This window comes from Urocitellus parryii, chromosome 4 (genome assembly GCF_045843805.1).
Source record: "Urocitellus parryii isolate mUroPar1 chromosome 4, mUroPar1.hap1, whole genome shotgun sequence".
NCBI classification, from domain to species: Eukaryota; Metazoa; Chordata; class Mammalia; order Rodentia; family Sciuridae; genus Urocitellus; species Urocitellus parryii.
In genome coordinates, this window is record NC_135534.1 from 91,372,506 (window position 1) to 91,386,996 (window position 14,491).

At 31.9% G+C, this 14,491-nt stretch overlaps 1 protein-coding gene across 2 annotated transcripts in view; it reads left to right on the forward strand.

Moving 5' to 3' along the window:
* Dync2h1 (dynein cytoplasmic 2 heavy chain 1) overlaps positions 1-14,491 on the forward strand; it is a 334,173-nt gene that overhangs the window by 24,187 nt on the left and 295,495 nt on the right. For both annotated transcript variants that reach the window (XM_026392460.2, XM_026392459.2), the window contains exons 13-19: positions 71-166; positions 3,495-3,647; positions 4,547-4,645; positions 5,883-6,022; positions 6,127-6,355; positions 7,146-7,273; positions 13,670-13,785. In XM_026392460.2, the coding sequence (XP_026248245.2) occupies positions 71-166; positions 3,495-3,647; positions 4,547-4,645; positions 5,883-6,022; positions 6,127-6,355; positions 7,146-7,273; positions 13,670-13,785 (961 nt within the window). The remainder of the gene's footprint in view (positions 1-70; positions 167-3,494; positions 3,648-4,546; positions 4,646-5,882; positions 6,023-6,126; positions 6,356-7,145; positions 7,274-13,669; positions 13,786-14,491) is intronic.

The following is a 14,491-nucleotide window of genomic DNA, read 5'->3' on the forward strand; positions in this document are numbered from 1 at the left end:
GGATAAAAATTAAAACTAAAAAATTTGTCACTTATTTTCAATTATTGCTAACTAAAGTTTTACTTTGTAGGTGGCACATTTTTATAATTCTATTGATCAACAAATGATTCAGAGTCAAAGGCCAATGATGTTACAATCTGCCTTAGCATTTGAACAGATAATTAAGGTAGGTCTACTTTTTATGTTTTATAATTTAGATTTTACATGTGAAGTGATTCTTATTTCTTGGTTTTCAGTGGAGTCACTGAAATCCTTTCCCAGTGGAGTCACACAGGGAGTGTTAAATTCCCTCAGCAACAAGTTGTAATATATGTGAAATGTTTTTACTAGGGAAAGTCATTAACAACTCACTCAGGTTTATATTGGGAGCCGGTCACATAGGCATTTTCTGCCTAGTATATACCAAACAACCAGACTCCTAGAAGACAATCAACTATTTAGCATAAACCATGTTGTTTGGGTATCATTCTATCAGTTAAGGTGGTGGGACTCTTTTAGAAATCTAAGTTCCCAAACCCTGCTAGCTAATGGCCAATCTTTTAAGGAGTCCTTTCGAATGAGTCAAACTTATTAAGTCAGACTTATGGATCTTAACTCTTTTCTGCACATAAGTCTCAGGCTAAAAATTTACTGACAACTATATAATTCATATTGTAGATGTTTTAAATCTTTTTTAAAAATAAATTTGTTTTGAATAACACGAGTTTAATGGAAAGTTTAAGAATACAGGTAAACAACAAAAAAGCCTAATAGATGGTCATTTTTTAACAGTTTGTATATATCCTTTTAAATTTCTTTTGCTATATATACCTTTATAAGTATATTTTTTGAATAGGGAATCATTTCTTATTATTTTTAACCTTTTTTCACTTAATACACAATATTTTAATGTTTCATTTATAATGTGAAATAACATTTCGCTTTTTGTTGTAACTTTTTCTTCTCTACTAAATATATTCAAAATTAACATCTGTTGATATTTCTGAAAACTTATTTTCTGAACTTGCCTTCTGAGAAATAAATATATATTATGTGTATGTTAAATGAGACATAATAGTGGACAAAGCTAAGATATGAGTAGAATGGAAAGAATACTAAGGTTCTTTATAAAGCTTTGGCTACTTGTTATATTATAGAATTTCAGAAGGCAGGGACTTGATATATTTTCATACTCTGTAGCAATAGAACAGTAAGTGGTATGCAGTAATTACTCAATAAATGCTTTCTAAATTGATTCACAGAAGATTCTATTGACTTTATTATAACTATTTAGTTTCATTCATTCATCAGCTATTATATTTCAGGGACTTACTCTGCACTCCCATTTATCACTTAAAGTATAGAAACCTTACTTTTCTGTAGGTCTCTTTACTCTCTTATATATTTGTCTTAAGTATTTGCTTTAGTTAACATTATAAGATTTAAGGAACTTCCGGGAAGGATAGTTTGTGTGTGTGTGTGTGTATTTTTGAATATATGTCTATCTATATTTATTTATTTTTTCTCATCCCAATGTTCTTTTCTCCTTTATGAAGTTTCAAGCTTCTTTGGTTATCAGTTTATTCTTCCTTTAGCCATGCTTTAAGCGTAGATAGGCTAATGACAGATTTTCTTAGTTTTTCTTTGTCTGGGAATGTTTTTGTTTCTCTTCTTTCCTAAAGGATATTTTTACCATATTTAAAATTCATGTTTCACAGTTTTTTTTGTTTTAGCACTTTTAAAGTGCTGTTTTTCTTTTTGCTTATCTCCATGATTTCAGAAAAATTCATTATCATTCAGATTTATATTCCTCTCAAGTAATACTTTGTTTCTCTGACTGCTTTCAAGATTTCACTGATTTTTTTTCCTTTAGTTTTCTGAAGTTTTATTATTATTGTGACCTGGCTTAGGATTTTTTAAGTTTGATCTTTTAGGGATTCACTCATATTCAGGTTTTTGTCTTTTGCAAAATTTTGGATGTTTTCAGTCATTGTTTCTTTGTATACTTATTTCAGTTTCTCTTCTCCTTTTAGGATGTCAGTATTTGTGTATTAGTTATTTTATTTCAGAGTTCCCTGAGAATCCTGTCTTTTTTTTTTCCTATTTTCTTTCTTGTTCCATTGGGTGAATCCTATTGCTTTGTCCTCAAATTCACTGATTCTATTTTCTAACATCTCCACTCTATTATTGGGACTAATTATAAAGTTTTTTTAAAGAAAATTTTTGTTATTGTATTTTTTAGTTCTATACATTTCAATTTTTTTTTTCTGAAAATTTTCTTTCTTTTTTTTTCTAACTAGTTCTGAGAGTTTTTAATTGCTTATTGAAGTATTTTTATTATGGGTGCCTAAAAATTCATGTCAGGTTATTCCAGCATCAAATTCATTTCAGTATTGGCATCTTTTGATTGTCTTTTCTCATTCAAGTTGTGGTTTTCCTAGTTTTTGATATCATGAATGATTTCAATTATATCTTGGTCATTTAGACATGGTATTATGATACTTGATAATATTTAATCCTCACATTTTAGAAAATAGTTCTGGGTGGGTATATGTGTGTGTGTTGTTGTTTTTTTTTTTCCTGTTGGACCCTGCAGGAACCATTTTAATGAAAGTGGAATACTGATTTGCACTGTTTAATTGCAGATGAGAGGAGTGAAAGTTTAGTGCCTCCTTTTTCCCTCCATCCTGTGAAAGTGAGGCATCAACTTGTGTTAACTCACTGCCTGCAAGCAGGATGTGCAAGCCCAGTTTCCTCTTTAGCCCCATCAACAATACCTTGGCATGGGAATTAGAACATGGCCTGCTTTTATAAGGAGGGATAGAGAATCAGTTATCCATTTGGTCCCACTGAAACTGCAAAGGGGGTAGTTTTCCTTTGGTGTTTGGCTACTGTATGTTGTGCATTCCTCACGATTTTCCTAACCTTTTGTCTCAAGAGAAAATACTTCTTAAAGTTAGTCTTCTCCAAAGTCTTATCCAGAATATATAGAAGACAGTAAGGAAACCGAGGTATGTTGTTACCTAATTCCTGAAATGTTTGGACTACCTGTTCTCTTCATTCTACCATTTAATCTTTCTATGCTTCTTTGCTGTGTTATATATAAGGGTTTTTAGTTATAAGAGGGAGACCCTGGAAGAAATAGAGCTACTCAATCTTGCCTGGACCATATAATTTATAGAAATCATTATATACTTAAATATTTTGGTATTGGGGATTGAATCCAAGGGTACTTAATAACTGAGCAATATCCCCACCCCTTTTTATGTTTTATTTTGAGACAAAGTCCTATTAAATTGCTTAGGCCCTCACTACATTGCTGAGGCTGGCTTTGAACTTGTGATCCTCATACCTCAGCCTCCTGAGCCACTGGGTTTGCAAGCTTGCGCCACCACACTCAGCTATATTTTCTTTATTGCAGGTCGGTGTTGGGGATAATTGAGCTTATGATATAGAATTAAATCTTTCGGAAAAAAGAAATTATCTAAATACTAATGAAATTTATTGTACCATAGAATTCAAAAGCAGGAAGTGGAGGAGAGTCACAAATTACTTGGGATAATCCTAAAGAATTAGAAGGCTACATTCAAAAACTCCAAAATGCTGCTGAAAGACTTGCTACTGAAAATAGAAAACTGAGAAAATGGCACACTACATTTTGTGAAAAGGTATATATATATATATATATATATATATATATATATTATGAAATTAATTGGGACACAATTTTTTTTGGGGGGTGTATAAGTGGCACTTGAACTCAGGGGCACTAAACCATATCCCCAGCCCTATTTTGTATTTTATTTAGAGACAGGGTCTCATTGAGTTGCTTAGCACTTTGCTTTTGCTGAACCTGGCTTTGAACTCACGATCTCCTGCCTCAGCCTCCTGAGCTACTGGGATTACAGGTGTACACCACTGCGCCAGTTTAGGACACAATTAAAGTCTTATTTTTGAAATAATTTGAGACTTAAAGTTGTAAGAATAGTATAGAGTTTACATTTATACTTCACTTAGCTTCCCCTGATGTGAACAACTTACATTAGTATGGTTATCAAAACCAGGAAATAGACTTTTGAATTTTACAAGTATTTCTACTAACTTTTTTTTTATAGAATAAAATTCAGTTTCTTAGTTTGCATTCAGTTATTGAGTCTCTTTACTCTTCTCCTTCTCAGTATTTCCTTGTTTCATGACCTTGATGCTTTTGATAAGTTCTGGTCAGTTATTTGTAGAGTCTCTCTCAATTTAGGTTTATATGATATTTTATCATGCAATTTTGACAGGAATATTATGGAAATATTTAGCTCTTCTTGGTACACAAGGCAGGTGTTAATATTTCTTATGGGTTGAGTCATACTTGATCACTTGGTTAGGATAGTGCCTTGTCAGTTTTCTCTATAGAAAAGTTACTGTTTTTCCATCAACACTTTGAGATTATAATGCTCTAATTAAAAAAGAAATAATTAAATTATTTATTTATTTTTGTGTTTCTGGGATTGTACATGCTAGGTAAGTACTATACCTCTGAACTACACCTTCAGCATTATGCTTTGATATTTAATAGGTGGTCGTTCTTATGAATATTGATCTACTTCGGCAGCAGCAACGTTGGAAAGATGGATTACAAGAATTGAGAACTGGCTTAGCAAGTGTAGAAGCACAGGTAGATTATGTTTTACTTTGTGTCAATACTTTGAAATGATCTTTTCAGAATGTGAATATATGGATTGATGAGAGTTCAGAAGGGTATCTGTTAAATCCTTGCTTATAAATTCCTATCAAATTTAGAATTATTTGACTGAATTACATATAAAGTCTATAAACTAACAATGAATTTCTATTGAAAATATAAAAATCAATATCTATTTGTCTTATGGAATGCCTAATCCCTTAATTCAAGAGTTTGTTGTTTTTCTGGCTTGGTGCTTAAACATCTATCATTTATCTTTTAGGTGGTTTTGACATCTGTAGAACACAGTTTAGATGGAAGCCTAATGATTAAAAGAACTCTTTGTCACATTTTTTTCTTTTTAGGAGGGAGGATAAAACTCAAGTTTTATTCAGATTTTGATATAAGATGATGTATATACAGCAAGTAGCACAGAGCCTGATACACAAGAGCTGATAGTGGGATCTTACTTGAATATGAATTAGCTCTCTTAGATGTTTTCAGTTTTTAGAACTTTAAGAAAAACCCCGGGCTGTGTGTGACGGCACCCATGTGTCATCAGCGGCTTGGGAGCCTGAGGCAGGAGGATCATGAGTTTGAAGCCTGCCTCAGCAACTTAGCTAGGCCCTTAGCAATTCAGTGAGAACCCTGTCTTTCAATAAAAAGTTTAGTGGCTAAGGACCTCTGGGTTCAATTCTTAGTACCCAATATAGAGAAACCCCAAAGTATTTGAATTGATACAATTATTATGTAGAAACAAAAATAATATGTAAGCTATCCCTCTAATAAAATAAATTTTTCATATTTTTAAATATCCAGTAGGTTACTTAGGGAGTAGGGAGAGAAAAGATGAGCTATACTTGATGGGAATTTTGAAAAAATTGAAACAAATTTGAAAAAATTTTGAAAAACATGAGGACTAAAGTATTCATAAAATAAGCCTTGTTTGTGTACTGCATTATAAAACAAAGTACAGTTATGAAATCCGTTTAATATTAGGTTAATTTTTAATTTTTACTGACCTTTATAAGCATGAGATTAGATATTTTCATATTTGATGCTGTGAAAATTCACTAAAAGTGCCAATTAAGGAGTTGCATGTTTTAAAATATTTAAAATAAGTTTTTTTTTTTAAATTTTAAGTGTAATTTATGTGACATGAAAGTATTAAATAAAAAATCTATTCTGTCACATAATTTTCAAATAAAAATATGTGAATGTAACATATTAGGGATTCCAAGCAAGTGATATGCATGCATGGAAGCAGCACTGGAACCATCAACTATATAAAGCTCTGGAACATCAGTATCAGATGGGCCTAGAAGCACTTAATGAGAATCTGCCTGAAATAAATATAGACTTAATTTACAAGTAAGATATTTTAAAACTTCACTTTAATTTTCAATTTATAATTTTCTAATATTTTATATTTTAAAATATAAATATATGTAATTAAATTTATATTTTATTTTCAGACAGGGACGGTTACAGTTCAGGCCCCCTTTTGAAGAAATTCGGGCTAAATATTACAGAGAAATGAAGAGATTCATTGGCATTCCAAACCAGTTTAAAGGAGTGGGTGATGCAGGAGATGAATCTATTTTTTCTATTATGATTGATAGAAATGCAAGTGGTTTTCTTACTATTTACAGCAAAGCAGAAGATTTGTTTAGAAGATTATCAGCTGTTTTACATCAACATAAGGTACAGAACATATAATTTTTCATCCTTCTATTGTATCTTTCAGTTGATTGAATTAACATTAAAAGTACAGGTTAATAATTTATCTTATGTGGCATTAAATTAAAATATGGCAAACCAGAGTCCCTGATTTGTCATTCTTTATGAGGAGCATGACTGCTTAAGTGAATCATACCAACTTACTCCACTTTGAAGCCCCAATTTCATGATTCATTTGTATTGATACTGAAGACATTTTACTAAATTTGTTCAGTTCCTTAACTGCCTCTGCAGTGTTTTTGAAAAAATTTTTTTAGTTGTCATGGACCTTTATTTTTTATTTATTTGTATGTCGTTCTAAGAATTAAACCTAGTGCCCCATACACGCTAGGCAAGCAATCTATGACTGAGCCACAATCCCAGCCCCTCTGCAGTGGTTTTGCATTTTAAATTTCTAGAATCTACTAGGTAAGTCTGGATGCTTTCAGATTTGTAACTTTTAGTGAGTTTTGGCTTTACAGAAGTGATTTTATTTTTGTATTTTATGTACATTTAATTTGAGAAGAGAATCTAAAGACAGGTTATTAACTTCTTTAGAAAGTGTATGATTATTATATTTTCATATTGAATCTTTTTTCCCCCTCTTCATTCTTTATTCTATGTAGTGATCATTACACTTACTTATTTGAATTGACATTTATCTGAATGGCCACATTTTCTTCATTTTATTTGTCTTAATGGTTGGATTTTAATCTTTTAAATATCAACTTATTAGTTCTATTTCTTTAAAATTATGTTTTTATTCTTTAAATAGGAATGGATTGTAATTGGGCAAGTCGATATGGAAGCTCTGGTGGATAAGCATCTTTTTACTGTACATGATTGGGAGAGAAACTTTAAAGCACTGAAAACAAAAGGGAAAGAAGTGGAACGACTTCCAAGGTTAATGTAATACTTATGTATCATAATAGTTTTTTAAAATTTTTTTTTAGTTGTAGATGGACACAATATACTTGTTTATTTTTATGTGGTGCTGAGGATCGAACCCAGTGCCTCACATGTTCTAGGCAAGCGCTCTACCACTGAACTACAGCCCCAGCTCCTCATAAGAGTTTTTGACATGGATAGTAAGGGTACTTTCTCTCCAGTGGGATTGAAATCAAATCAGCTTGTTCTTTCCTATAGAACTCTACTTTGACATTTGAGTATTATTTGGGTGGAGATTTACATAGAATGAATGAAGTTTCCCTTCTAGATGCTCTGCTGGCTGGCATCTAGTTGGGTAGAAAAGACTGGGGGAAGAGGCTTGTATTTATTTCTGATATTAGGATCTGGTAATTGATATGTATCAGCCCAGAAGCTACTGGAGAGAGCATACTATAGTATACAAAACTAATGGTATTTAACTCTACTTTTGTATTGTTTTGTTCCCTTTTAAAAGCCTTAGGAAGTATACAACATAGTGCTGCATCTAAGTATTACTTTAAATGTGGATAAAAATCTCTGAAGGGTTTCTCATAACTTAGCTACTTGAGAATGTGTCCCCCTTTCTTATCTGAAATTCCCACCACTGGAACTTTTTTTGGCAATAAACATTCCATGAAAGGCCTCATATAATAGTGTATATATTACCTACAAAAGATGACAACACCTTTATTAATTAATTTATTATTTAATAAATATTTGGTGAGCATTTATAACATGCAAAACCTTGTGTTCTAGGGGTACAAAATAAAGAAGAGTGAATTTGAAATCAAGTTGCTTTACTCTCTGGTAATGCAGTATGACAAGTACATTTAATAAGTCAAGTACAGTGAGGAGTAATTAGATGGCTCTTAACTAGCTGCATGATTTTGACAGTCATTAAAATTGTGAAGCTAAATATCTTCAGCTTTAAAATGCAACAGTAGGGGCTGCGGATGTGGCTCAAGCGGTAACATGCTCGCCTGGCATGCGTGGGGCACTGGGTTCGATCCTCAGCACCACATAAAAATAAAATAAAGATGTCCACCGAAAACTGAAACATAAATATTAAAAAATTCTCTTCTCTCTCTCTTCTTTCTATCTTGAGAAAAAAATAAAATGCATCAATAGTGTTTATTTATCTTATAGTATTTTGCAAGTTAAATTAGTGATATGAATATAAATTAGTGGTACAGGATATAAATTCAGTAAATATTAATTTTTAATTGTCATTAATAACAAATTGAATAATCCATATTCCTTATTAGAGGTTGAACTAAAACTATGAGGATTCAGAGGATGATGACACTCATTCATTTGGGGCAAAATCAGAGAAAGCTTTGTTAGAATAGTAACAATTGAATTAGAATTTTGAGACCTAGAAATGAGAATGGAAGATGAGAGAAGGTATGATTTAAGTTATACTGAGAAAAATAGATTGAAGTACAGATTTGGGAGAGTATTACAATCTGAAATAGGGGATTAATTTTATTATCATTAGCTTTTTTTTCCTTAAAAAATTTTTTTTGTAGTTGTAGATGAACAGAATGCCTTTATTTTGTTTATTTTTATTTGGTGCTGATGCTCGAACCCAGTGCCTCATGCATGATAGGTAAGTGCTTTGCCACTGAGCTACAGCCCTAGCCCCTAATGATTAGCTTTTGAAGATTTCTAAACAGGAATGTGTCTATATCAAAGCTGTACTTTTGGAAGGTCAGTCTGAAAACAATGAATTGTATGGCAGAATAAAGATATTCCAGATGTACCAGTCATTCAAAGACCAGTAGTAATTAATCAAATTAAGTTTTTGGCACTCAAAACGAGTCTAACTACTCAAGAATTTTGCTGCTACCTTTTCTATTTGTTCCTTACTGTAGATAGCTTTTCTCTTTATGCTTCCTTGCCAAAGTTAAAAAAAGAATGTGTGTCCCACATTCCATTTTGCTATTTCTTGCTAATAAATTAACGTGTATGCATTGAAGCTAACATGTACATAAATGCACATACAAACACATACACAGGTATTTATTTCAGTGGTAATTTTTGAAGGTATAAGATTAGAAAAGCTACACCTAGTGATGTATTTAAGATGGTATATAGTAAGGATATAATTTTTGGGTAGGTATCTTTGAAATACAATGAGATATCTTTCTGTTCTCTCTTTGGTTGAATGGAATCTCAGTTACATATTATAAATATTTTCAAATGAAAGATGAACATTAGTCTTGTTGAATGTCCATAGAATTCAACAGTCAGTGATTATGACTTCTTTGCTCTAATTATGTCACTTTATGTTAATCCATTAGCAAAAAACCCAATAATACATATAATTTTTTGACTTATACCTTTTGCTGGCTAAAACTGTAGTTCAGGCTTTTCAAACTAGTTGATGATTGAGAAAAAATTAATAAAGCTTTAAAGGAAAATCATATTTAAGTTATAACTGTGAATACTTAACACATATAACTTGATTTCTGAGGTTCTCCCCTGGCTCTGTGGTTTGGAAAGGGAAAATATCTGTCTAAGTAATATTTCTGGCCAAAATTTTTACATCTTTCTTAAAACTGCATAATTCAAGATAAATAGGAGACTTTCCTCAGATGAGTGAGTCTAATTCAACTTTCTTTGTTTAGAACATTACAATCTGCATTAAGGACACTATGAAAAGAATTAGCATAATTTTTTTTAAGAAATTAAGGCATAAAAATAGGAAAAGAAGAACTTAAATTATCACTATTTGTGGATGACATGATTCTATACCTAGAAGACCCAAAAGGGTCTACAAAAAAACTACTAGAACTAATAAATGAATTCAGCAAAGTGGCAGGATATAAAATCAACACGCATAAATCAAAGGTATTTCTGTATATCAGTGACAAAACTTCTGAAATTGAAATGAGGACAACCACTCCATTCACAATATCCTCAAAAAAAATAAAATACTTGGGAATCAACCTAACAAAAGAGGTGAAAGACTTATACAATGAAAACTACAGAATCCTAAAGAGGGAAATAGAAGAAGATCTTAGAAGATGGAAAAATATACCCTGTTCATGGATAGGCAGAACTAACATCATCAAAATGGCGATATTACCAAAAGTTCTCTATAGGTTTAATGCAATGCCAATCAAAATCCCAATGGCATTTCTTGTAGAAATAGATAAAGCAATCATGAAATTCATATGGAAAAATAAAAGACCCAGAATAGCAAAAGCAATTCTAAGCAGGAAGTGTGAATCAGGAGGTATAGCGATACCAGATTTCAAACTATATTACAGAGCAATAGTAACAAAAACAGCATGGTACTGGTACCAAAACAGGCAGGTGGACCAATGGTACAGAATAGAGGACACAGAGACTAATCCTCAAAGCTACAACTATCGTATATTTGATAAAGGAGCTAAAAGCATGCAATGGAGGAAGGATAGCATCTTCAACAAATGGTGTTGGGAAAACTGGAAATCCATATGTAACAAAATGAAATTGAATCCCCTCCTCTCGCCATGCACAAAAGTTAACTCAAAGTGGATCAAGGAGCTAGATATCAAATCAGAGACTCTGCGTCTGATAGAAGAAAAAGTCGGCTCCGATCTACATATTGTGGGGTCGGGCTCGAAATTCCTTAATAGGATACCCATAGCACAAGAGTTAATAACAAGAATCAACAAATGGGACTTTCTAAAACTGAAAAGTTTTTTTCTCAGCAAGAGAAACAATAAGAGAGGTATATAGGGAGCCTACATCATGGGAACAAATTTTTACTCCTCACACTTCAGATAGAGCCCTAATATCCAGAGTATACAAAGAACTCAAAAAATTAGACAATAAGATAACAAATAACCCAATCAACAAATGGGCCAAGGACCTGAACAAACACTTCACAGAGGAGGACATACAATCAATCAACAAGTACATGAAAAAATGCTCACCATCTCTAGCAGTCAGGGAAATGCAAATCAAAACCACCCTAAGATACCATCTCACTCCAGTAAGATTGGCAGCCATTATGAAGTCAAACAACAAGTGCTGGCGAGGATGTGGGGAAAAGGGTACACTTGTTCATTGTTGGTGGGACTACATACTGGTACGGCCAATTTGGAAAGCAGTATGGAGATTGAAAGCTGGGAATGGAACCACCATTTGACCCAGCTATTGCCCTTCTCAGACTATTCCCTGAAGACCTTAAAAGAGCGTACTACAGGGATACTGCCACATTGATGTTCATAGCAGCACAATTCACAATTGCTAGACTGTGGAACCAACCCAGATCCCCTTCAATAGATGAATGGATTAAAAAGTGGCATTTATACACCATGGAGTATTACGCAGCACTAAAAAATGACAAAATCATGGAATTTGCAGGGAAATGGATGGCACTAGAGCAGATTATGCTTAGTGAAGCTAGCCAATCCCTAAAAAACAAATACCAAATGTCTTCTTTGATATAATGAGAGTAACTAAGAACAGAGCAGGGAGGAAGAGCAGGAAGAAAAGATTAACATTAAACAGACACGAGGTGGGAGGGAAAGGGAGAGAAAAGGGAAATTGCATGGAAATGGAGGGAGACCCTCATTGTTATACAAAATTACATATAAGAGGTTGTGAGGGGAATGGGATAATAAACAAGGAGGGAAATGAATTACAGTAGATGGGGTAGAGAGAGAAGATGGGAGGGGAGGGGAGGGGGGATAGTAGAGGATAGGAAAGGTAGCAGAATACAACAGTTACTAATATGGCATTATGTAAAAATGTGGATGTGTAACCCAAGTGATTCTGCAATCTGTATTTGGGGTAAAAATGGGAGTTCAGAACCCACTTGAATGTAATGTATGAAATATGATATGTCAAGAGCTTTGTAATGTTGTGAACAACCAATAAAAAAAGAGCTTTGTAATGTTTTGAACAACCAATTAAAAAAAACATATAATAGAACAGAAATATAGGATATTATGGTGATACTTCAGTTATTGAGAGAGTGATGAAGAATAAATGAATGACTAAATAAATGAAAAAAAAAGAATAAATAGTGGTATATTTTTTAAAATACATTTAAAAATATTGAAAAATACAATGGCAGTAGCTATTTGATGGTTTGGATATATTAGTATGTTGTATTAGTCTGCTGTCCATTGCTATAACAAACTATCTGAGGTTGGGTAATGTAAAAAGAAAAGAGATTTTATTCACTTCACAGTTTTCAAGGTTTGATGGAATGGTGTTGGCATTGTCTTGGCTTTGGTAAGGACCCCATGGTTGTGAGAATGCATATAGGAGGGAAAGATCATATGGCAAGACATGAAGTCAGAGAGATTAGGGTCAGGCTTGCCCTTTTATAATAATTGACTCTCTGAGGCCAGCATTACTCTTTTCTGAGGGCAGCATTTTGCCAATGACCTAATCACCTCATACTAGGTCAAACCTCTTAAAGGCTCCATTACCTCTCTCATCACCACACTGGGGTCTAAACTTCCAGCACATGAAATTTTGGGGGGCAAATTCCATTCAAAACATTGCATACATATACTTAGGAAGTTCGAATCATATTGTAACCTGTTTTTTAAAAAAATAATTTCTCTAATAATTTATTATCCTCAAAAATATTATTTTTAATTATATGGATATATAATAATTTAGCTATTATTGCACTTAGATTTTTTTCTAAGTTTTCACTATTACAGTTAATGCCTTCATGAAGATAGGTGTATACAAGTCTTGGAGTCCTTAGGAAAACTTCTAAAGTTGGCATTTAAACAATCAGAGAAATTCCCTATTTTACAATTATATGATATATAAATTGTTCTTCACAAAGTTTGAATTATTTAATACTTCTAGTAGCACTTCTGAGAGTTTTTGTTTTGCCTACATGATTGAAAATGTAAATTAACCATTCTCTATTTGTATCATTTTGATAGGTATAAAATGGTATCTCAATTATTATTTTAGTGCTATAATAATCTTTATTATTTATATATCTTTTTCTTTTCATTATCATTGTTGTTTCTATTTTTGCTGCAGTATAGTGAATTTATTTTATAAATATTTACATATTTACATGCCGTGGCAATTAGAGCTTGAGATATTTGACATATTCTGTTAAATTTTCTGTGGTTCATAATGTGCTGCTTTTTAAAAATCTGATACATTAGATGATTAAAAGTTAGTGTTGTAATGTAATATTTCAATGAAAACATTCGGAATAGTGGTAATAAGGCATTTTTGCTAAATTAAAGCTAAAATCTTAATGTGTTTAAAGATCGGAATAATACTTTTGTCTTACATTTTTAAATGTTTTTACAAAATTATTATAATATTTTAAGGAGGTTGTTTCCTTTAATTAGTCTTTTCATGTCACATATGTTCATTGGCTTTTTTCAGTTCTGTCAAGGTTGATTGTTTAAATATTAATTGCAACCCTGTGAAGACTGTGATTGATGATCTCATCCAGAAGTTATTTGATATGCTTATTCTTTCTTTGAAGAAATCCATCCAGGGTAAAAACAATTTTTAATTTTAATATTAACTTCCTTTTGGATGTAGAGACATATACTGTGATAGTTATAAAATATCTCAATGATTAAAAATTAAAACTGGAGTAGAAAATATGAAAAAAATTCTCTAAATAATAGTTTAAAGGCAGTGGAAAAATTTGACATAACTTTCCTATGTACATATATGAATACAACATACTGAGTCCCACCATTGTGTATATCGACAAGACTGGGGCCCTCATTAAAATAGAATATATTCCATGCATGTATAATTTTATCAAAATGGACTCTGCTGTCATGTAAAAGTATAAAGAACCAAATCTTCATTTTTTTCTTTACTGTTCTAAAGATTGAAGATATCTTTATTATTTAGAATTTAAACTAGAATAAGTTTGTTGCATATATTACTGAGAAAGGTAGGGAATTCTGGCATAATGAATTTTCTTCTTTTCAAATAACAAATTGAGATATTTTAGCATATTACTTAAAAGACTGAAAATATTTGTAATTGTTAGTGAAATTTATTAATAACTGTTTTCAAAAATTTTAAGTGGAATGTGAAACAAAATTTTATTTGAAAAATTGTTTTTCTTATTCCATATTTTGAAATTTTATTGTATGAAAGCAAATAATAATTTAGGATTTAATGCATTTTATGTAGTGATTACTTCTAACACTTCTGGATTTAGAAATGACATAATCAAATATT